The following is a 26,097-nucleotide window of genomic DNA, read 5'->3' on the forward strand; positions in this document are numbered from 1 at the left end:
TCATGTATATAATTTAAGAAATATCCAACTGACCATGTTGTTGTGGTACAATGGGCTTTTTCATTTATTTGAGATCTTTTCACTATACCTCTCTCCTGTCAGAAACCTAATATACATGCAAGCTGCAACGATAGTTAACCCAAATTGTCACCATAAATAAAGTGATTTGCCATATAACTGGCTTCTGGGGTGGCATGGCCAGTGGCTGAAGGTATCAGATCCTCTCTGTTTAGGTGGACTGCCTGCTATTACTCTGTACCCTACAGTTAGAAGTTTCATCTGTCAGAAGTGAATGAGTGTAGATAATATGAAAACTGTTTACTTTCAGAAAGTTTGTATTGTGTCATAGGTATGTGTGTAGTTCCATCAATACCTTCTTTAAAATTAAAGTCTGATATCCACTAATTTTATATATTCATATTAACAGCAACCACAAGGACTTTTGGAAATTCCTAATACAGCTTCTACTCATTTTCTAATAAAATCATCTCCATAGGCTAGAGAGTAACATTAGCTGAGACGGATGGGCAATATATGCCGAAATCTTGAAGGAATGTTCATTAACTCTAAAGCAGATGCAGAGGGACTGAGAAAAAGACTTACACAGATTTCAATTCGGGCACTGCATAGGCTTTTCCTCATGAACTCAAGTTTGCCTCTTAACTATCAGTCTCTGTACCAGAAACAAACACGAGCATTCCTTCTGTTTGAGCTTGTGTGGTTGCCTGTATGAACACTGGAGCTGGGGAGACTGCTTTTTAAGAAGGCTACACTGTTCCTTCCCTGCACCCATCCTACCATCCTAACCTCATCCACTGGGTTATAGCATCCACAGGGGATTAATAACAAAGAGTAAAATATATGTTTCTGTGAGGAGAAAGGAGTTGAGTGAGGAAGGAGTATGACACCGCAAGGAAAGAATTGTTCCTTCAAAGCCAGGTAGGTAAAATTTAACGATGGCCGTGATCAAATCATTCTTCCAGGCCTCACTCAGTGAACATTCCACATAGTCTTATTCACTCCCTGCACTCCCTCCCTTCCCCAAACAAGTAACCATTATCTCTTCTAAGCAAGCACAGCATTTTATTTACATATCTATTATTACTCTTATTCATTTCTATTATGTAAACTAATTCAAAGTGCACGAGCATGAGTCTTATCTTCCCTAGTAGATATCTCTTTCTTTGAAGGAGGAAAGTGGCTCTTGTTCATCCTTCAGTCCTCAAAGCCCCTAGTCCACTGACTTGCACATAGGAAGTGGTCATTAAATATTTACTGTGAGAAATTATTAACATGTTTCTGAGTGCATCTCCAAATGGAAGAAAACTTAAACATATAAATACAAAGCAAATCTATAACTTTTCAAATATATATACTTCTGGAAAATTAATGAAACCAAACAAAGACACTTCCAAAGAATGATATTGTTCTCCACTGACTTCCCAGTAGGAATGACTATACTGGAAGAACAAACAGCACAACAGCATAGAAATCACAAAAAAAATTAGACCTAAATCCAAAACGAATACAAACAGTGGTTTCAAACCTTAGCAGCAACCTCCTGGCAGCAGTGAGAAAGAACTCATAAAGATCTGGGATTTTAGTGCCACTCTCTTACATGGACTTTCATTCAATAAGTAGGTCTATGGTTATTTTGCCAATTGCTCACACATTTCTGGTTATACATCATGATCAAGTCCCTGTGTTAGAGCTTTGGATTTTCAAGGTTGAATAGATAAGAGAGCTGACATCCAAAAAACAAATGGAGTAAATGTCTCATGCAAATAGTTTTAATGAAATAAAGATACATTTTCTAAAATAAAAGTATAAGAAATTTAATAAAGGTGCTGACTTTCAAACCTCTAGTTTGATTTTTTAGTCTAATATATACTATTGCGCTTGGAGATTAAGGAATATGCTCAGAAATATAGGTCTTTCCTATCAACTACCCTAGAAGAGATAGGTATCTTGAAGTTGCTCAAAGGTAATACTTTATTGATTAATTATTAATGCCTCATGAAACAGCTAATTTTCTCATTTTTGGGACCACATATGGTTACCTAAGTGCAATGATGAATTCATGCAGATTACAAGCATTAAAATTCTGACAAAGAAAATTTATATTGATGTTATTAAAGTGTACTTGGACTTATGAATGGGTCACATTGGTATTTGTAAACTACAGTGATAGTGTTTTTTAAATGAATTGATTACTATAAGAGTAAACAATACAAAAATTACTATAAGAGTAAACATTACGAAATGATTTGAATGATTTTCCTCAATCAGAGCTCAATTCAAAACACAAGGCTCTATTATCATTACTATTACTGTTTTGTGTTATATAGTTATTCTCCACATAGCAGGAATAGAAAGATAAAAACATTCTTTTTCCAAGGTACATAAGAAACAAGTAACTGTCAATTTACAAAGTCATTAAGTCTCTTTTATCCTGTTTTTAATTTGTTAAGTGAAATTTATTTAATTTATAAATATTTCTCTCACAAATTATAAGTAATTTTCAAACTTTCAATAACAGGGCATGTATCTCACAGATCAGAGTAATTTTTATATCAGTAAGAGATGTGAGGGGACCATAAGGCAGAAAACTGTAGCCGCAAACTTTCTTAAAAATAAGTAAATACACATATATGTGCATTTAGACTTGGAAAGTACATATTTTTAAAAAACCAAAAGTTATCAAGAGATTATGCTATATTACATTATTTTCAACATGCAATATATAACTTAAAATGCATCTCATTTCATGGTACAATGTTAAAACTAACAATTTATAAAATAAAGCAATGAATAAAATGCACCATAAAAATATTCCCTGATGGAAAATGACATAACCTTTTAATGCACTTTCAAAATAATTGAAAACATGTCCTGACTGTGCTCATTCTCTTCTTGTTCCTTTTTCCAAGTGTGGATGCCTGTGCCGTGTGTGTGTGTGTGTGTGTGTGTGTGTGTGTGTGTGTGTGTCTTTTGTCCATATTCTCTCTCCTTACAATGAAGAAAAATTATTAGCTAAGTTCCTAGCAGGTTCATACAGACTAAATTCTTAGGTCTCATGAGTTTCTTCACTTACATATCTGCTTACGTATTTATTTAAGAGGAATTATGATGGTGTTTAAGTTTCAAAGACAAGTAATAATAAAACTTTTCATATGAGAAAACACCAAACATATTAATAAAAGTTTGAACTTTCATTAGAGCATTTAAAAAATGTCTATTAAGTAATAAAGAAACAAGTGTTATTTATTTATGACAGTTCTGGAACAATTTATTGTATCATTATAAAGCAAATGGAAGAACAGTGGAGAAATTAGTTGTTTAACCTAAGAATACAGTTTTAAAAATTCTGCATCTTTCCTAAGTTGCACTGAAAATCTCAGGTAATGACGTATTGTCTTAAGTCTTAATTACACTTTATTTTAAAAGTAGTATCAGTTACGCAAAGGAAGAAATTCAAACACAGCAAGCTGATACACTTGCTTAACATGTTTTAATTATTGTATGTACTACATAATGACATTTATGCAGCTACTCTTTTTTTTCATAGAAAAGGCATTTATTTTTCTCTGTAAAGCAAGAGAAAGAGATAGTACTTTAAACATCAACTGACTATACTAAGTGGAACCATCAACTATCTGGTTTATTTTTCTGCTTTAACTTCTTATAAAGAGACAGATTATGAAAGGTCTTATTGTAGATTTATTTCAAAAAATAACTTTGGGTTTATTTACTTGGCCAGTATAAAATCAGTGTCATCTTTCCTATTTTCTGGGTATTTAGGCTATACGATGAGAATTGATTTTCTGAGCGATAGCCTGAGAACTTGCAGTAGTCTCACTTATCAAAGAAAGATTCAATTATGTTCCTATATTGTACTTACCAAGGAAGAAAGTAAGAGAATATACTTCACAAAAGACTCCTCAAGAAAAGCTTCAAGAACCTTCAGTTACCTAGATTAGCACACAGAGAGCCCATTTCTCTGTGGTCTGTGCAACAGGGATTTATGGTATAAGAACATTTTATTTTTAGCAGTATTTATATGTACTCCCAATGACCCCAAGTTTATTACATAATCAGAAGAGGTTTTTAATTAAAATTTTGAGGTAAGAGAATTATATATGTGGTAGTTAAATCACTAGTAATGCTGAGTAAAATGAAAGAATCAAATGAAATATAAACAGAAGTTCTAAATATCCCCAGGAGGCTGTGTTTATCTTTTCAGATTCCAGGCTGTTTTGCAACAGAGGTTTAAGGGTGGACGGACTAGAGAATCCGAAGGGTCCCTGCCAATCCCGACATCATTTGATCTGTGGAATGATGAAAGTTAACTGGCCAGACCCTGAAGCTCTTTGCTTTCCATGTCTGTTCTCAGTAAAGGGTAAATTAGTAAAAAGCCCTCAAGTGTAAAATGCTACCTAAAGTAAAGAATTACAGCAAGATGATAAAACACTGCATAGAACTTAATTGTGTTCAGTATCGAGGAAGGCAATGGTAATATATTCAAAAAAGAAACAGCTTCTTTTGATGTGAACCTTGAATTCTTGCTTTGCCAAAAGAAAAAACAAAACAAAACCTTATTCTACAAAAATAACTTAATCCACTGTTTAAGAACACAAAAACAAAAACCCTAGTATTATCTACTTAATTTATTAAAGTTTTAAGAACAAACTGTCCAAAGCTGATTGGGGATCAGGAGAAGGAACATGGAATGTAAACCTCACTGGCTTCTCATCTGTTCCATAGCAGAATAATTTATATGTGACATGTCTCACATCATAACTGTTCCCAAACTCAGGAGAAACCATCGTTGATCTCTGATGAACTTACAGGATGTTAAGAACCACAGAAGAAATTTATTAACTTAATATTTTTGGGTCAAAGGGCATTCACCTCTATAGACAGTAAAAATTAACTCTAAATAATTCATAATTTTCTATAGGAAATTTAAAATGCTACATTTTTTCCCTCCCTAAATTTCATAAAGTCCTGTACATCATGAAGTGCTGCCTTTTGAGTTAAAGGCTCTAAGTCCAGCCTTCCTCTTCCCAGCGTTTGTTTCTCCATTCTGGCCACCCTGATGTGATGGACTTCTTGTCACCATTCTAAGCCAGACTCTTTCTGGAAGCCTTCCCTGACCGACAATCCCTACCATCTTCTTCGTTTGTTCTCCAGATAGTATTAATTTCTCTCACTCTGTGACAGCTTTCGTGGTATTTTTTTAACCCATCGATTTGAATGTGTGCTTATACATGTGTCTTCTTTTAGACTGTGAACTCTTTTAGGAACACAGCCTAATTTTAACATTACTCATGTGTGTATCCATAGAACTTAGCACACGCATCACACACCGTGTGTATTTAGTCAACATTTCCAATATAAGTGAATAAGAATATGGAAACTTTATGATAATTAGGCTCATGAATGTGATACAATCTTTCATCTGAGACAAGCACATGAGAAACAGGAGCCAAAAAACCCCAATTCTTTAGGCTGATGTAATATCCTCCTCTAAGTAATCATACAGGTATTCTGACAAAACTTGAAACAAGGGCGGGGGGCGTGGTATCAGGCACCGGATGCTATCTTTTGGTTCATAATTAGATACACCTGGGAAGATCAAACTAGGGAAGCATGAGCTCTTTACAGTGCAAAATACTTTTTGAAATATAAAGAAAAGGAACTGGTACTCAAGGATTTCTACCCAATTACTATTTGCCCTGAAGGCTCTCTTTACCCTCACTCTGCAAGCCTCCCCCCTGGTGTGTGTGGACTTGGGCGCAGTGCCCTAGGGTCAGGGAGCTAGGCTATCCAGCCTCCAGTGTGGCATCTTGATGCATTTCACACAGAATTGATGTCAAATTGGTCTCCTCAAAGGTTCATCTCACTCATCCATCCAGGGTAATGGCCTATTCCTCTCACCAGCCTCCCATTTTTGAGACTCTTTGTGTTATCCACACACACTCCTTCTTTTACACTCTCCACGCCCACGGGTAAACACGTCCTGTCCATTCTATTCAAGAAACACTTTTACTCTCCAGTGTCAGCTTCAGTCTTCCTTACATTTTCATATTCTAGCAATAGATCTCTCTTTGAGCCACTGAGAATGCATCTACTTGTCCCTTCTGCCACCATATGTGCTCCATAAGATACAAGAAACTCATCCCTTAAGTCAATTAAATAAGAAAACACACAAATACCTGCTTCAAATCTTTTCCATTTCCTTTCCTTTCTCCTTCTTTTCTTATTCCCTTCAACATTTTTTGAGGAATCTTGCCTACTGATAATATTTAAATTCCTTAGATTCATATATGACTTTGTAAATTAGATCCAATCATGTTTTTTCAGCTTCATATTCCGCCATTCAAATTCATATATAAATTTCTCCTGTTACATTGAATGTTTCACCTTTCACAGGAAATGATAGGCCTTGTCACGAATTCTTACGTTTGTACATGCAATTCTTTTTTGTCTGGAGTGACTCTCACCATTTTTCACATGGACAATGCTCATTCTTCAGCATCCTTCAACATCCTTGTCTCCACGACAGCCTCTGTGCTATTGGTTCCCTTAGTATGCTGAACATGTCTCTGCAAAAGCACTTCTGTCCAGCATTATGGTTTACCCATTCACCATCGACTGCTCCCTAGAATGTGAAATCCTCAAGGGTAGGCACCAAGTCTAACCTCTCTCATATAAAGCACATAGCATGACTCTTTCCATGTAGGAAAGAAGCACCCACTGTTTGGGGAATAAGTAAAAGTACAAAGACTACAATTCTCAAATGAACAAAGGGAATGTTTATATGTTGTTTAGGAAGAGTTGAAATCTTTTTCATATTATGGGTTAAATAGGCTTTGGAGGGCTAACCTTGGAACCTAATGGATTGGAGTAATGTTGTTTCTATGGGATTGGCCATTCTAAGTTCCAAACAGCACACATACAAATGGACTTTGGAGCACAACAGGCTGTCTTGAGGTTCCAAGGGGCCAGGCAGCAGGCATTGAGGCTGGCAGGCAGCCCTCACACTGGTGAGCCTCTTTGAGAGGTGAATGAACTTAAACGAAGGTACCCAGTCGTGAGGAGAAGCTGAACCACTAACAGAGACCAGCTCCAAGCACCCAGTGGACGACCAATGCCCTCCGCCCACTTGGCCCTTCTGGGCCCATGCCATGCTGGTCACTGTGTACTGTGTGCGGAGGGACCTCTCCGAGGTGACTTTCTCCCTCCAGGTCAGCCCTGACTTTGAGCTCCACAACTTCCGTGTCCTTTGTGAACTCGAGTCCGGCGTCCCTGTTGAAGAGATCCAGATCATCTACATGGAGCGACTCCTCTCTGACGATCACTGTTCCCTGGGCTCCTATGGCCTCAAAGACGGTGATGTAGTAGTTTTACTTCAGAAGGAGAATGTGGGACCTCGGCCTTCAGCACGAACATCAAGCCTGCCTCAAATAGATTTCAATGGGATAGCCATGCCTGGGACATCCAGCGCACGGCAGCCACACCACCACCAGCAGCATCAGCGTGCACAATCGGCCCAGCAGTCCCGTGGCTTAGGCTCTGGAGAGAAGATGACATCTGCTGAGGGTCTAGACAGCCCCGCTTTGATTCGAAGCATGCTGCTCTCCAATCCCCACGATCTGTCCCTGCTGAAGGAACGCAACCCCCCCTTGGCAGAAGCCCTGCTCAGTGGAAACCTTGAGACATTTTCTCAGGTCCTGATGGAGCAGCAAAGGGAAAAGGCCCTGAAAGAGCAAGAGAGGCTTCACCTCTTCTCCGCTGACCCATTTGATTTGGAAGCTCAGGCCAAAATAGAAGAAGAAATTCGACAGCAAAACATTGAGGAAAACATGAACATAGCCATGGAAGAGGCTCCAGAGAGTTTCGGACAAGTGGCCATGCTCTATATCAACTGCAAAGTGAATGGACATCCTTTGAAAGCTTTTGTTGATTCAGGTGCCCAGATGACCATTATGAGCCAAGCTTGTGCTGAGAGATGTAATATAATACGGCTGGTGGACCAAAGATGGGCTGGGATTGCTAAAGGAGTGGGTACACAGAGAATTATTGGCCGAGTTCATCTAGCTCAGATTCAAATAGAAGGCGATTTCTTACAATGCTCTTTCTCTATCCTTGAAGAGCAGCCCATGGACATGCTTCTAGGGCTAGATATACTCCGGAGACATCAGTGTTCCATTGACTTGAAGAAAAATGTGCTGGTGATTGGCACTACGGGCACACAGACTCACTTTCTTCCTGAGGGAGAGTTACCCCCATGTGCTAAGCTGGTAAGTGGTACTGGGCGAGAGTCTTCAGACAAGGAAGTAGCAGATGCTGTTAAATATTCTGTCATGGACTCAGGACGAAAAAAGCGTTGAAACAGGATATAATAAGCCACCAAACTGAAGGAGTCTCAGGTTCCGGGAAATTCTAAGACAGGAGCTCACTGGCAATGTAATCATTAAAAACATCAGTAACAACTAAACCTGGCCTTGGACCAAGTTCTCAGATCTATAGCCATGTAAATTGTGATTGCCTGGTCTTGGCCCCTCTTCCATTTCCCTTACCCATAGATCACTGAACCTCATCCTGGGAAGGCTCTTGAGGCTTCGACTGACTTCCAGATAATCAATAAAAGGAAAAGCAGCCTATTCCTTTAGAGACACTGTCCTATCAGATTACAGGGCAGCTTGTCCAAACCAGTCACTGTTTTGCAGAATTCGCTGAAATAAAGCTTTGCTGCAGACCCCACAAGGCATCTACATAAAACTGTTTCAAATCAGCACTAACAATTATTTGTTTCAGAGAAATATATCTATTTTTACAAGCTTTGTGTTCTTTGGGAAAGTTATTAGAAATGTTAGGTCAATTAGACTCTAATACTTATTAATGTCTGTTTTGGACAGCATAAGGACTGATTTCCTCATATTTTATACCTTCCCTTGGACTTCCTTGGAGTCATGTTCACTGCAATCCACCCCTCAAGGCTATTTTTAGCATATTTGAGAAAGTAGATTTTTCTCCTAGGATAGCTTAAATAATTTACTCTTCCTTTGCATTCAGAGAAACCCTGGTTGTAAAATGAAGCCAATTAAGTAGTTGTTTTTTTTGTTTTTTAAATAATGGTGCTTCTTGGGAGCATAGTGGTTTTATTATGGTGGAAGTGGGAGGTAGGGGCAAGCAGTGGTCCAGGTCCCTTAATACTCATTTCAACTAGATTATTTTTAAAAGTCTGCTTTACATATTACACTGCCACACAAATATTGTTTGAAACAAAAAAAAAGGTTTCGCTGTTAAAATAACATTTGAAAACTTTTGAATGAGAAGATCTCTAAGGCCTCATCCAGCTCTATCATTCCTCTGACAAAGCTACTCTCCAATGATAGTGGGAAACAGAAGACCCCAGACTTAATTACAACCCATGGCTAAGACACATGAGAGAAAAGGTTCAGCTGCCTGAGGCCATCAGGGAAAATGTTTCAGGGCAATAACCATCAAGACTGATATTAGAAAGAGCGATGGATTCAAAGTGAACAAATATATGTTCTGATTCCAGCTCTCTATTAATTTAGGCAAATCAGTTCACATATTATACAGCTCAGATTCCTCATCTATAAATTGTCTCAGGGGAGAGCAATTTTCAAGTACAAAGATTATATTACGATCTACGATATCTTTTAAGTTTTTCTATTTTCTCAAAAAGATCTAAAGCCACTCAAAACATTCTCAAAGGCTAGAGAAAACAAAACAAAACAAACTTTCCCTATAGTCACCATATCCCTTCATATCCCTTTCTGGATCTGCTTATTGGTGAGATTAATCATCTTCTTCCCAAAGAGTCACCTTTTCCCCCGCAGTCATCATCAGCTCACCTCTCAGTTTTCCTTTTTCTTATAGGTTTTCCTATGCTCATATTCTACATTTGCATCAAGGTTTAATGTAGCGGAACTGCTAAAAATGACCAATGGAGACTTCTTCTCTATTTTTGTTTCTAATTAAGTATTCGGGACAAATGTAATTAACAAAATAAATAAGTTTAGAGCCAAGTCAAGAATAAGCAATTAAATGCTTGTGAATTGATGGGAACTGATAAATGCATGGATACCTTCACAGATAAAAATATACGAACTCCTTAAAATCTTCTACTGGACTTGGTATGCTAAAACCAGCCTCACATATATTAGTACCAAAATAGTTATCATTAACCACATTTTACAGATGGGAGATTCAAGGCTCAGAATCAGGAAGCACTGAAATATCCACTAGCTTAGTATCTGTTTTAACTTGTTTTTTACATCAATCTATATTTTAGACTGTGACCCAGTTTCACATCACATCGTATCACATCTCTCCCTCTCTCTCCCTCTCTTTCTCTCTCTCTCTCTCTCTCACACACACACACACACACACATAAATGTGCACACATCTAAAATAACAGGAAATCTTTTATCTTTTCCTAGTATATTTCTTTGAAAAATTATGCTTTATTATTTTCAAAATATGTTAGACATGTCCCACTAACTGTATCCCACAAAAGTATCCTGATCTACAATTTGAAAACATGACTCACCTACCAGGTTGCCCAATTCAAGTCTTTGCTTTCGAATGTCAAGTTTTTTTTTCACTTTATAACCTTCTTTACCTGACACATTTTAATTCCAGAGACTTGTGGCAAATTTTATTTTATGGAAACTACCAAGATCCTTTCACTGAAAATGACAACACAGCAGCAGTAATCAGAATACACTCAACGATTACTTATTGAACACCCCTGTAATGAGCACCGAGAGAGGATTTTATAAACATGGGAATGACTTAAGTTCCAGTTTTAGACCACGAGGTTGATCACAACCCAGTAGGGGTAAGAGACAATCTTGCCATCGACTAAGAACAAAAAGAGTAGACATGAAATTAGTAATATGTACAAATAAAGGAATGAATTTTAATTTAGGAGTTATTTTTAAAATAAGAAAAAAGCCAGTAAAATGCACTTTCAATGTGTCTAAAATGACTACCACTGATGCTGGAAAAAAACACTCTCCTCTGAAAGTTCAGGTTGCTAATATACAATTTATAAGTATCCACTATTGAAAATTCACTACCTGGAAAATGATGAACATAACTTCATTTTCTTTCTTCTCATTAGAAATCACGATGAAATAGACTGCATAATGAAAATAACAAGCCATTTAAAAAAACAAAACAAAACATTAAATCCTTGGTTTCACTTAAAGCCTATTTAAATACCCATCTTACTCAAAAGAAAGTTATTATTACTGATTAGCATGTATTTCTAAACTACAGTAATGTATTCTGCTGCAGTTAAACAAGAAGACTGATGTTTGAGATTTAGTAGAGCATATAATTTTAACTTCTTAAAATACTGGGTCACAAAATTTATCTTGTTTCTAGGGGATAATCCACTCTACTAAAGAGAAAAAGACAAATGGATGTCTGCATATATGAATTTATCTTCACTGCAGGTACTAAATGTTGCCTTTTTGAGAGAACACTGCTCTTCTCTAAGAGGGCCATTTGCTGACTTCCAACATTCCATAGAGAAACACTTGAGTAAATAATAGGAGAGTGATCTGGGATTCACACAGGAAACTGTTGGTGAAGATGCTAATAATCAATGGGAACATTCTTTGAGGTTAATAGTGGCCTGGAAAACCAAAGAAGAGGAACAATGGTAAAGAGAAGTAGAGGAGAAAGGGATACAAAGTAAAAGAAACCTAAAAGCTTGGGTTACTTTAATCAATTCTCTCTGGGTTTAAAGCTGTTTTATAAAATGCGTAGGGAATGAGATGAAGGATTGGCTACCATCCCACAACACTTTATTCATCATTGTCAAGTTACCTAAAAACAAAATTATTTTCACTTGAGCGCCTAAGTCAAGCTTGCTTTTGCATGTCTGGGTCTGTCTGTTACATCTCAAAATTTCTAAGGGTCTGTTATCAGAAAATTGGGGTTTGCAGTCCTGCTGTGCCTTCTGTGATTTCCTCACAGGTTCCATTTAACAGGCTGTTGAGATGGGCACACCTGGGAGTAGCTTTGTTTCTTGTCACTGCACTGTTTGTGTTCTGATGATTGCTTTCTCTCTTTTTTTTTTTTTTTTTTTTGAGAAAGACTTAATGAATCCAGGTTTTCTATACTTTTAATCAGTAAGGCTTATTTTAAGAACATCGTCAGAAAGATCACATAATAATTTCTCCCTTGTTAAAGCTCACAGGAGACGACATGGGCCTGCTCCAGATGAGGGTGAAGTGTATCTTTTCCTTCTGTTAACTGATATATTTATTGATGCTGTTTCCACATAAAATAGATGATTACCAACATAAGCATATTCCAGGTAATCACTTAAATCTATCAAATTCTTACCCTATAACAGCAATCACCATTCTAAAATCTCTAACAGCACTTTACGACAAGGACCCCTTGAGATAAAGAGGGAAATTAATTTAAAATTACATTAATTCATATGTTCTCCTTCTAAACTCATGTCATATCTAGGGATTCGGTTAGTTTATCAGTCAAAAAGTATCAGTGGTTTGCATTCAATACACTTTTTCAAGAGTCTTGTCACTGTCCTATGTCATGCGAGAGACAAGAAAATGTAAGTTATAGTCTTTTCTTTTAAAAAACTTAAAGGTCCAGTTAGAAAAACTAGAAAAAATACAATGTAAACAGTTCAGAAATAATATTTAATTCCGTGTTATATCATGAAATGCTATAGAATATAAGTTCAGGGGAATTAACTCATGCTTCCCATTTGAGATGCTAGCTTCAACACTGCACGATATATTGGACAAAATTTTATTGAGCATCTATAATATGTCAGGCATTGTTTTAGGTGCTGAATTTTCTTAATGCAGCAACAATTTTCTAGTGCTCGACTGGTACTATGAGCTGCAGCCAGGCATATAGGAGAATCTGTCACTTTCTCAAAGATGAGTCATTCAAGATCCCTTTGAAACTAACCAAACTAGAGTTCGCATATCCCATATTCTCAGGCTAAACTTAAAGGTGAAGTTTGTGGTCTGTTTCTGCCTTGACCTACAGTGGCACCATGCTTAAGCTGTTTCCTCTTATGGGCTTAAATTGGGAGCATAGTTCAGCAATTGTAAACAAATACTTCCCTCACAAAATAAATGGAAAGGGTTTGAGATCTGCACTATGACTGGACAACCAGTAATACTGGTATAAGAAATAACTACTAGAGACAAATCAATTTGATAGGACATTTGTCACATACTTAAACTCTAGGGGATTAAAAAAAAAAAAAGGGTTCTCATGGACAACAAAATACCAACCAGATGGCAATTATATAAATGTTTGGGCATCTGGAAAACCTGGAATGGGGCCCAAAATTACTAATAAAAATCTAATAAGTGTTGGGCCTTTCTGGAGTGGTCATACTCTTGTTCAGAGTTATATTTTTAGTCCTTACTATTTATGTCAGGCCAGCAGTACCTACTTAATAAATAAGATTAATGAGAAAATGAGAAATAATAAATAATATATAAGATAAATATCTTATTTATCTTAATAAATAAGATAAATGAGAAAATGGACAAAGTTCCATGTTATTAATAAGCTGACATAGAGAAAGTGTGGAGTTTTGTTTAACTTAGTTTTCATATAAAATATATAAGATAAAACGAAATATCTACATAGTAAGATTATCTTTGTATAATTAGAATAAATATGTTCTTGGTTAACAACATGACTGATAATTACTTGTACAGATTTAAATGTAAGTGACCTAAGAAATAAACCCTTAAGGTGTTTTTAATCTGATACAGTTGTCAATTTTCAGGGTAATTTAACTAGTATTTGCAGTGCCAAGTCATCCCAGTTTTTCTGAGCTTGTTCTGGTTTTAAAACTGATAGCCCAGTGTCCTGGCAACTCCATCAGTCGTAGGCAAACTGGAACAGTTGGTCACCCTAAAATGTTAGAAGTAGATTTTTAATTTAAAGCACATAGACATGCTGTGGGCACCTTTAAACAAGCTGCAAATGTAATAGGCCTGAATGATCAATGATGCAAGTTTCAGTATATGACCAAATATTGAAAGTAGAATGTCCCAATCTATTTCACATAGGAGAAATAACCCCATTTAAACTTATTCATCACATATTTCTAGGCTGAAGTTAACCATCTAAAAAATTATAAGAAAACCACATTTAAAAAGAAACGCTAAAATAATTTAATGAATGAACCCTATAGTTTTTTTTCAAGATCATCTACAGTATAACTAAAGTTGATAAAACTGCTTTAATTTTCAATACTCCTTGGAAGTGGTATATATTTATGCAATTAAAAAAATAAAATAGAAATTTACCTTAGAAAATGGGGTTGTGGGGTACTAAAAATAAATATTTCAATTATCTATAAACTTGGATTAGCCCGAAAAAGCACTGATAGATTGAGTTTAAGTCTTTAAGTAAATCCTAGGTTTTGACTTTTTAGGAAAATACTTGAACAAAGGAGCAGAAACGTCAGAAAGCAGCACAAATAAGTAATTACGTTACCTTCACTTTTATTTTATGTTGTCATGGAGCTGTTGGAAGGTCAAGATGCAATGAAGAGGATGGAAGGTAGGATTACACGATGGGAAGCAGTAAAAGACAAGCAGGTTTTTGATAAAGAGTTGCGCTTATAGACTGCAGATGATACCCAGAAGCAACAGCTTTGCTGAGCATATGATTGAGGAATGAAGGAAACATGGAGGGCCCCTGATTCTTCAGTGCAAAGCTGTGCAGAGTCAGGCTGCTGGGAGGTAAGAAGAGGGAGATATAACCGGATTATGATGTTGCCATGGGAGCAGAGATCTGAGAAGGTTCTAAGGAAAAACAGGCCAGCCCCTAACGTCCAGTGTGTCAAATATTTTGAAGTAAAACAAAATGGCAAAGTGAAGGACTGTAAAACCTGTGACAACATAACTGAGTGAAATGCTCCTCTCCCAGACTCTACTCTAATCCCAGCCTGCCTTTCACCTTTGGCCTTCAGGCTAATAGCTAGTGCTATTGAGATGCTAATTAAGTAGAAACATTTTGCTTGAGACTTGAGTGTTTTGCAAAAACAGCCCCTTCTCAGAAGGTGTCTCTCTTAACGAGGTGGGGAAATAAATACAAAATATTGACTGTTTAGCAAAGATTTACAGGAGCCTCAAGATCAGACTCAGATCAGTGGAGGTCAACAGACTGACCAAGGGGAACAATGAGATTTAAAGATTTTGCACTCTTTCTTGGATCCTAGTCTGCACCTAGCTGTCCAGTGGTCCTCACCCATCTCTTGCCCCACCCTTCCTCTCTTCCCCTGACATAAAAGATGCCCGAATTGGGGGCACTCATAAGATGAATCTGTGGAAGCATTAAATCTCCTTATCTTCTAGAGCTAGGGCCTTCTCGATCAATAAACCTTTCCTTATTCCGTACTCTGACATTTTGAATATTGGACTTTGAAGCGTCGGGCTCACGACCCTTGAACTGGTAACAACAATAGTAGCTTCCATAGAATTGAGGGAGGGTAGCATGAAGAAACTAATGACATCAATGGAACATCAGAAACATATGAAAGACTACTTTTCTTATCAGTTCACTGCTTAATAACTTCACTTTTAGCCCATCTCATCAAGAATTTAGAATTAAATGAGATTAAGAAAACTTTTAGATAAACATACGGGAGCTGGTGCTATAAGCTTCATTCAATCAGAAATAATTGCATAAAGTTAAAGCAACAGATGGGCAGTTAGAGTAAAACGAAGATATTCGCTGTTCAAACACTACCAACTGCCATCACTTGTTCTCCAAAGAAGGAATTGACAGAAAACAATCTCATTGATCTGCCATAAGCTATAGCAGTTTATGTCCCCATATGGCAAGGTCTCTAATGTCAAAGCCTCATTGTATAATGAATGGCTCAAGTCTGGGCTGGAAGTGTCTTTGTGAATCCAAAAAACTAAAATTGTGCTTGCTCTTTTTCTCTAAGTGGTCGATAAGTAAGAAATCGGTTTAAGTTTTGTGAAAAACGCAAAAACCTTCCCATGCTCTCCAACTGCTTTCGGTGATTCAGGTTAAATCATTTTTTACTTTAAGCGTCTTAGCCAAAATCCCAAGAACAGTAAGAATATACTTTTAAATTCTTTCTGCTTTTGAAAAACATCCCAAACATATTTCAGGTTGTAGCTAAGTGCTATAACAGCACAAGTTTCAAATTTCCATTTGCGCTATAACTTTCCATAGTTTTGTGAAGATCTAAAAATTTGGCAGCCAATTAAATTTGTGAGTTTTAAGTCCTACAGGAAGTTCAGAGAATGGGTTAGTGATTCATGATTCTTTAGTTGAGATGCTATAAGGAACTGGGGAAGGTGATTGGTCAGATTAAAGGCATTATGTCAAAAGTAAATTTGACAGTGACTAAGAAGCTGACTTATTTTAGACTACCAAGATACAAATAAATAATCTAAACATTTTTTAGAGGACTATAGAGATTCCAGGACTCCATATGTAATATCGCATCAGTAAAAACCTGTATTTCTTTTATAGGAATATTTTCCATATCTTATTTGGCTATATTTTAATAACTTGATACTTTTAAAAACAGAGGCATTCGAAAGCTCTATTCCTAGGAGAACCTGTCTTCATTTTGAGGGTGGCATAACTGACCCAGAGGAATCTGACCAACTCGGTAGAAAATACAACTCTAAATAGAAAATATTAAGGGACAAATTTCTTAAGAACATTTAAAAATTGATAGGAGCAAACAGGTAAAAGCTAAATGTTAGAACACCAATTCTGTTACTCATTTATTTTTCTATCTTTTTCCTTGAATGAATAGAGCTAGTTTTTTTTTTTAACTTATCATTAGTTCAGCCTTGTTCCCTCTATGGCATCTGTGTAACCAGAAAGGTCTTAACACAAACCAACCTAATTGGAAAGCTGCCGAAACCCTAATGATAAGTAGGCAGATGTGAGTCGTATTTTACAAGCATTCTAAGTCACTTTTAGCTCCTGAAAAACTAACCTTTGTATTGATACAGGCATTCTCAAAGCTACTTTGTTTTCAGGCAACATAAAAAATAAATTGAGACTATGCTGAGATATCAGTCCAATTAGTGGCAAATTAATCATTTGTTTATTCGATAACTATATATTGAGAGCCAACAATGCACTAGGCACTGCTACTGCTTTAGGAGTTATAAAAATAGCGGTACACAAGAATGACAAAGTAATTTTCCTCTTGAGGTTTATTTTCTAATGGAAGTTTGAAACAATGATAAAAAAAATAATACTATCTATCATTTACATAGCACTTACTAGGCGAGTCATTTATTCTAAGCATGTTATACATTTTAAATCATTTTATCTTTATAACAATCTATCAGAATTAAACAATATCCCCATTTTAAAGGTTAGGACACAGGAACAAAGAGGCTAAGTAGTAAAGGTCACAGAACTATTAAGTGGCTGCATCCAGCAATTCGGGATCTAGAGTTTATGCGTAATTATGTTGCCCTTCAATAATAGCAAATAAATACCTACATATCAAATAGAGATACACATGAATAAAGCCCTGTAAGGAGAATAGAAAGTGATGGAGGAGCAGAGGATACTACTTCAAAAAATCAGGGAAGGTCTCTCTGAACAGATGATTTTTGAGGAGAAACCTGGATGGTGAGAGAGAGGAATGCTTGAGGAAATCCAGGCAGAGGGCATTTCAGAAGGAACAGCCAATGTAACGACCCTGAGGCAGAAACAAACTAGGAGTGTCAAGGAAGAGTAGGAAGGTCAGTGGTTAGGGCAGAGCGAGGGAGTCATCTAGAAGGGGTTAGATTAGGCAAGGCCTTGTGGTTCTAAATAAAAGGTTTGGATTTCATTCTAAGTGTCATGGAAAGCCATTTAAGGGGTTTCAAGGAAGGGAGAGACATTCGATTTAGTTTTGAAAGCTTTCTCTGGGCCCTTAAGAAGTGCAGTATCTTCAGGCTGAGCAGAGGAGGAGGAGCCAGCAAAGGAGCCTCAGAAAGAGAAACCAATGGATAGGAGAAAAATATAAACAAAAACATGTCTAAGAAACCAAATGAAGAAAACATTTCTTGAAGAACGGTGTGGTCAATACCACCAGCAGGTTAGGAAGAGCGCTGAGAAGTTGCGGCTGGATTTGCAAGATGGGGGTTTTTGGTAATTTTGACCAGCGTGGCTTTGTGGGTGTGATGGAAAACAAGAGCTTAGTGTGAGAAGGCTGAGAATTGGAGTGAAGAAGGTGGAGGGAGCAAGTATGAACACCTCTCTCAGGAAAGAATTAGTTATTGCTGGGAAGCCGAGAAGCACCATAGTAGATAAGTGAAGGGCTGTGACAGCATTTCTTTTACTATGAAGGCGGGGAGTCCAGTATGTTTGTATGTTGATGAGAATGATCCCAGTGGGAGGGAGAGACCAAAGAAACAAGAGAACAAGGATAACTCAAGAAGCACAGTCCTTGTGCATAAGGGAGGAATCAGGCCCTAGGAGCAGAAAGACTTCACTGCTTATAAGAGCGAAGCAAGCAGAGCATATGAGTATAAATGTAGCGAGGCTGGCAGATCCAACAGTGTAAAGATGAGCTAGTTTCCATCTTCTATATTCACAGTGAAATAAGAAGCAAAGGCACAAACTAAGAGTGAGATAAAAACGGGGAGTGTTGAAGGACTAAGGAGTAAGAAGAAGGTATACAATAGTCATTTTAGAGTGTAAAAGAGTAAATTGAGTAGGAAAGTTAATTGAATTTCAGACCAATACTGAGGGTCCACTTAAGATTTTAGTTTAAATATTTTAAATGAAACTAGCTATGCTAGAAAGTGGACAAGGAAAGTGAATATTTTGGTTCTAGCATCAAAGCACCAATTTTGCCACTTACTGCATATATGTCTTCAGGCAAGGCACCAAACCTCTCTGGCCCTCAGTTTGCTCATCAAGTAGAGCGAGAAGGTTGTAGATCTGTACCACTTGGAGACACCTCAAAATGTGTGGGGTACTTTGGGTTGTCCTGGAGATTACTGGCATTTAGAAGTCCAGGTACCAGGATGCTCCATGTCCTTCACTGTATAGAATAATCCTATAAGACAAATGACTGTTCCTCTTAAATCTCCAGCAGTGCCCATCCCTGGTGACACTGAACAAAGGATCACATCAACCACCCTCCCAACCCTAAGACACTAATTGTAACCTCATGTGTTGATGTCAGGAGAAGCTAGTTTACACTGAGGGATAAACCTTATATCCATTTAATTCACAACTATCCTTGCCTTCATCCCCAAAAGCATTTTTTTAGACTGAAAATATGTTGCTAACCAGGCAAAATGAACAGAAGTTGAATTTCTCGTTATTTCCTCAGGCCTTCGAGGTACTAATGAGCAGCGAAATAGTCCACAGATTACAGCCAGAAAGAGGAAGAGCCAGCACAGGGTGATCCAGAGATGAAAAATCAGCCCTCTTTTATTAAGGAAACTGTTGTCACTATCATAATAATTAAAAAGAAATGCTGACAGCAATAGCGCCCAAGAGTAGCAAAGAAAGTTTAGTGCTCAGATATCACCAGTATGGTGTTACATAACATCTCACTACCAAAAAATGACACAAATTAATTTTAATTGCATTGACCATAAGGCCCCCAACATGAACTGAGAATCAGTTGACAAGGACAGGGCAATTATTAAAAGCAATATATCAAATTCTACTCAAATGATCAGTGGGGTTCTGCAGACATTGCTGTTAGTGACCTTTCTAGTTGACACCTTCATTAATGGTGTGCAAGAGGAAGACTAGAGTGCGGATGGATTTTCGAAAATGATTGCACTGTGGGAGTTATTCCAAGTGCAAACTTCCAACACCACAGTAATAACTTAAGTAGAAACGAATACAGAGCTTCCTGGGAAGACTTAAAAGTCAAGGCAGGCAATTACAAAGTGAGCTAACACAGACAGATGGGAAAAATTCTAGTGAAAATCTTAAACGGCAGAATGGCGAGTCCTAAAGGAAAAAAAAAAAAACTGATTACACAGTTCTCAAACTGTTTTATTAAGGAAATTTATTGAATAAAATAAATTCAATAAATTTATTTGAACACCTGCAGATATAATAAACACTACTGCTTCATCTGTAGAACGCTATCAAATATAGTAAAAACATACAAATAGTCAATGTGGGTTTTTTTTTTGACTTTTCAAAAAATTAAACATTTTTAGTATTTTTGTATCGAGATAAAACTTACATAACATAAAATTAAACACTTTTTACTGAACAATTCAGTGGCAATTAATACTTTCACAATGTGATGCAACCACCAAATCTATTGAGCTCCAAAACATTATCACTCCCAAAGTAAACTCAGTTCACATTGAGAGTTTCTCTGCCTTCCCGCTGCCCCCTAGCCTCTGGCAACCATTAAAACCTGTATTTTGTCTCTATGGACTCATGTGTTCTGCATATTTCATTTAAATAGAATCGTAAAATATGTGACCTTTGTGTCTGGCTTCATTCACTTAGCATAATGTTTTTGAGGCACATCCACTTTGAAGGCTACATTAGTACCTCTTTTCTTTTCATTTCTGAATAAAAAGCACAAAGAACAAGTTTCTGTGCTTTTGAATTACAGTGTTAATTTCAAAGCATGGCGTGCATGCACCTACCTCCCAGTTTTGAGTGACAGCAATAAGCAGAACCCAAGAGGAATTCAGCAAAACTTAGCCTATTCTGATTAATACAATCTTAAAAAGAAAAAAATTTAAAAAAAAGAGGTTATTTTATTAATTTTGCTACCAGGAATCATTCATGAAACTGAAAATGCTGTTAGAAAGCCCTTTCTGTACTTTTTAAATGACATTTAGATCTTTATTTATGAGACATAATAAACATTCATTAATTATTGACGAGCTGGAAGCTTTGGAATTTCCTAGCAAGGATGTACAAGGTGCTCAGTAAATGTCTGTTGAGTGAATTGCTGTAGGAATCGAGACTGGTTCTTTGAGGAAAAAAAAATCAGGCTCTTTTTATATCGCAAGAGTTTTCAGAAAATACTAAAAAACTGAGAGACCATTTATAATGTATAAATTTTCCTCCAAAGAGACATTGTTTTGTTCCCTCTTGTATTTTAGTTAGGCAAAAACACTATGCAAAATAACTGAAATTTAACTCCTTGCATGTGTCTGTCTTTTTCATAAATATATATTTTGAAAATTATAGTCATTTTACTTAATTTAAGTGAGATGGCAATTCATTCCTGCAGAATTCAATAGCTGCCTAAAGAGCTTCTAGAACATAATTAGCTTATTACGAAAAAGGTCTAGATCTGTATACTATTCCTATGAAAGTGTGTAAAATAGCTGAAATAGCTATTAATTAAAGATAAATTATTTACATTCCTTGATGTAATTGTAGTCATCTATAAAAACCAACTGGCATCCACATGAAAATAAACTTTTGGGGGCCAAATCAGTTATTTAGAATATAATCTGTAATAGAAGGTACAGAACAAGAAGTACATATATTCAACAGAACAGGATTTTATAAACTTGTATAATTCAGAGAAATCAACTCAGATGTGATGCTGAGACACAAAACAACCCATATTCAGTGTAAAAATTGATGAATCTATAAAAGTGGCTGGAACAATGTCCCAGTCTCCTGAGGCTTCCAAATTGCAGTACAGTCTTGGTTATGATGGTACTTTACCATGCAACAGAGATAAAAGAGATTTACAGTGTAGTAAGAGGCAAAACAGAGATGTTTACGAAGGTATAAGATTCATGAATTAAAAAGAAGCAAAAGAAGCCAGCGAAAAGGGAGGCAGGAAGCTTTTCACAAGATCTACTGGCTGGAAGCTCACAACGTCCATCATCCCAACACCATGAGACAGATCAAATACTGCATCAAATACTGCAGCAGCAAATACTGCCACACACAGATTACAAGTTTTCTTCATAATTACATTTTGACTGTTAGGAAAGAAATGATTACTGGAAAGGAGGAAGAAAGCTTTGCATTTCTGGGAAATAAAGCAATAAAATGACAGCTGCATATTTGTACAGTATCCTTCAGAGTTTGGTTGGTCGATGTTTTCATCCACGCATACATTGACCTTTACCCGTGACAGTGTTTCAACTTCTTAATTCTACCCAATGTTGGTCAAAGAGTGATGAAATAATCTGTTTTTTTCCCAATAAATATGTGGTAATTTAAAAGAAATAGGATAACCATAAAAGGAAAATAGGCAAAAGTTTTAAGCAGGCAGTGCAAACACATAAGAAATAGGTAAGAAACATAAATTAATGTTCAATCATATTAGAAATAAACACATAGGCAATGAAGTATCATTGGTAATATCAGATATAATAACACAATCTTTGGGTAAAGCACTTCAAATAGAAAGAGAGAAAACGAGATTAGGTTGGTGGGGAATAAATAGGAGAGGAGAAAGTAATGACAGCAAATGCAGAGAATGTTTTCCAATTGTTTAGTTTCAGGGGAAGAGAAATAGAGTACTAGCTGGAGGGAGATAGGACAGCGAAGGGAGAGTGCTTATTTATTTGTTATTAGATTGGAGATATTTGAGTAGGTTGAAATGCAAAAATGAAACCACCAATGAAGGTTAGAGACTGGAAAGAAAGTGGTACCAGGTAAGAATCCTGGAGAAGAGGCGATGACATAGCAGCCATAGATGGAGAGGTGTGCCACAAGCAAGACGATGACCAGGACTTAAATGAAGCAAGTACCTTAACATTAATTACTAAGCCAAATTTCTTAGCTTTAAACTAAGAACAATAATATCTTTCACTTAGAAAACATTATGCAAATAGCATCTGGCATATAAAAATTTATTTTAATTTAAAGATTTTAATACAAATACTACCTACTTCTACCAAAGGTTTTTTGCAAATATCCCGTAGGCCCAAAAGCAAATTCTTTGGCAGGAAAAGGGATGAGCTACTACATTGTAACACAAAATAGTGATTCATTTAAAAGAATAATGATAAGAAATTAACATATATAATATAAATATCATTTAACATGTAAATAACATATTTAATAAACATATTTAAATAACATATTTATATATACTATGCACACACAGAGTCTGGCAGGCAGAGTCTGATTCAGGAGCAAGTATTTATCAGAAAGAATATAGATCTTAAAGTCACACAGATGTGGGTTTGAATCCTATCCCTGTCAGCTTTTAGCTCATTCTTGCTCTTTACTTCATGTTTGGCTTTCAGTATAGTGGCTGGCTTAATAAATATTTGTTGTAGTAATAAATAAATTAAGTTTTTTGATTTCTTGAATTTAACTTTCTCATCTGTAAATGGAACTAATAATACGTCTAACTCAAATGTATTACAAAGAATAGAAATAACATATTAAAATCGTAATGCTCTGTCTGGCCCTTAGTTGGAGCTATGTGGTGAATATCAATCCTTAGCAGTATTAGGAAAATAATGATTATGTGAAGAATTAAGAGAAAGGTTAAATACGTCAGAACTTTGTTATTCTTAAAATCTGAAATACACTATTAATATGATCAGTCTAAAATATTTTTTACTTGGAGAAACTGTTCTAAAATTTTAAGCAAAGTGACATAACAGATGTCGATGTGTTATTTCCCCAGTCCGTGTCCTTTGGAGGTACCAACCTCAGTGCTCATAGAAATTACTACCGAAGCACAAGTGTAATAGAACTGTTGCCATAGAAATAGCATTTCTCCACTTTTCTCTCTTCATTTGAATATGTTTCCTTTATATGAGAGTAAAGAACGCCATGAAAATAAAAACACTAAGAGTGATTTCTATTTCTCATTTAAATTTTTCTGTTTTTGCCTTTTAAAATAATATGCCTAACAACAACAACAACAAATCAGCAAGCAGAGTCAGAATATTCACTCAATCTCAAAATTAAAAGATTAATTTATACTATAGATATGAAATTGGTAAATATCCTATTACTCCAAAATTGATCACTGGTTTTACCTATAAAATAATCTATCAAACAAAAAAGACTTTAAAAATGTAGAATGAAAAAAAGAGAGGATAATCTATAAACATGTAAGATTATCTACAAATCTATCATATGTCCAAGGTGTGTCTTTTCTACAGTCTTTACTTGTGTTGTACATGACATGCTTCCATTTGCACACATCTTTGTCTGGACATTTGTAGTGGGTTGAATAGTATCCAGGAGGAGATATGTTCAGTCCTAACCCTGGGTAGCTCTGAATGTGACCTTGTTTGAAAATAAGACTTTTGCAGATGTAATTCAGTTAAGGGTGGTCCCTAAATCCAATGATTGATGTCCTTACAAGAGAAAGGAGAGGAAGATATGGGACACAGAGACATGGAGAGGAAGGCCACGGGAAGAGAGGCAGGTATTGGAGCTACAGGCTAAAGAAGACCAAGGATTGCTGGGAGCTACTGGACACTGAGAGAAAGGCATGGAATGGAATTCTCCCTCAGAGCCTCTGACAGGAACCAACCATTCGACATTTTGATTTTGGACCTCTGGCCTCCAGAACTCGGAGCAAATAGATTTCTGTTGTTTTAAGTCATCAGGTTTGTGGTAATTTGTTACAGCGGACCTAGGAAAACTAATAAAACATTCAACGAGGAAAGAGAAGTGAAGCCATGCTAAGTGCTTTGCATTTAATCTTATTTAATATCACAAAACCAAGGTGGGGGCGGAAGAGATTATCTCATTTTTCAGAAGAAGAATTTAGGGATCAGAGATGGAACTTTCTATAATATTATTACCACTCTTAGGTTCTAAAAGAAAATTGTTAGGTTAGAGTGGAAAATATTTTTGTTTGAGTGGTATAATAAATGTCACATGCTTTAGTAAACATATTCTTCCTCAGTTGACAGTTGCTTCTGAGAAAACTTATCAAAAATTTCATTTTAAAAGAATCCTCCATATTTATATTTTTAATAAAAAGTTTAAAACAATTATTTTATATAAAAATCAACTGTATTTTTAATGCACCAGCAATGAACATTCAGAAATAAAATTTAAAAATTTTCAATATCATCAAAAACACAATGTTGTTGTGGATGAATCTAAAAAAATATGCAAGATTTGTATGCAGAAAACTATACAACACTGATAATAAAAATTAAAGAACGTTGAATGAGAAGACTCAATACTGTTAGGATGTCAGTTCCTCATAATTTGATATATAGAATCAAAGCAATCCCAATCAAAGCCTAGCAGGATTTTTTTGGTAAAAATTGATAATCTGATTCTATATTTTACATATAAAACAAAGGGCCTAGAATAACTAAAACACTTTGGAAAAAGAAAAACAAAGTTGGAAATTCCACAACACCTAATTTCAAGACTTATTATGCAGCTGCAGCAATCAACATAATTTGGTGTTAGCATAGTCATATTCACCCACGGAACACAGCAGCGTTCAGCAATGAACCCAGACAAATATGGTCACAGTTGATTTTAAACAAAAATGTCAAAATAATCCAATGCGGAAAGTACTATCTCTTCAACAAATGTTACAAATGATACCAGAACAATAAGGCATCCATGCAACACACATGCACACACATGCACACACACACATACCACAAACCTCAAATTTGATCATAGATCTAAAGGTGAAGCCTATAAAATTTCTAGAAGTAAACATTAAAAAAATTTCATGACAGAGATTAGGCAAAGATTTCTCAGATATAATACTAAAAAACACGAACCATAAAAGAAAAAAGATAAAAAATCGAACCTCATCGAAATAAAAACTCTCTGAGAAACACTTTAAGAAACTAAAAAGATAAACCTCAGACTGGGAGAAATTATTTGCAAAATGTGAGAATGCACAAAGAAGCAGCCACTTTGGAAAATGTTTCGTTAGTTTCATATAAAGTTAAAATATACATACCACACTAGTAGGTATTTATGCCAGAGAAATGACATCACAGACCTAGACACAAATGTTCATAGTTTGTAGCAGTTTTACTAATAGTGGTCTAAAGCTGGAAATATCTAAAAGCTTATGGGCATTTCTATGGATAAACAAATTACAGAATCTGTATACAATGGGAAACA

General features: G+C 36.1%; 2 protein-coding genes across 3 annotated transcripts in view; one reads left to right on the forward strand and one right to left on the reverse strand.

Annotated features, from left to right (window-relative positions):
- The window catches only part of PDGFD (platelet derived growth factor D), a 214,471-nt gene that overhangs the window by 98,434 nt on the left and 89,940 nt on the right, over positions 1–26,097 (reverse strand). The gene's annotated exons all lie outside the window — the stretch shown is intronic.
- On the forward strand, positions 7,191–8,572 carry DDI1 (DDI proteasomal shuttling factor 1). Its single transcript, XM_039858775.1, has one exon. The coding sequence runs from the start codon at positions 7,191–7,193 to the stop codon at positions 8,394–8,396; it is 1,206 nt and encodes a 401-aa protein (XP_039714709.1). The 3' UTR covers positions 8,397–8,572.

Source organism: Pteropus medius, unplaced genomic scaffold (assembly GCF_902729225.1).
Source record: "Pteropus medius unplaced genomic scaffold, Ma_sr-lr_union100, whole genome shotgun sequence".
Classification (NCBI taxonomy): Eukaryota; Metazoa; Chordata; class Mammalia; order Chiroptera; family Pteropodidae; genus Pteropus; species Pteropus medius.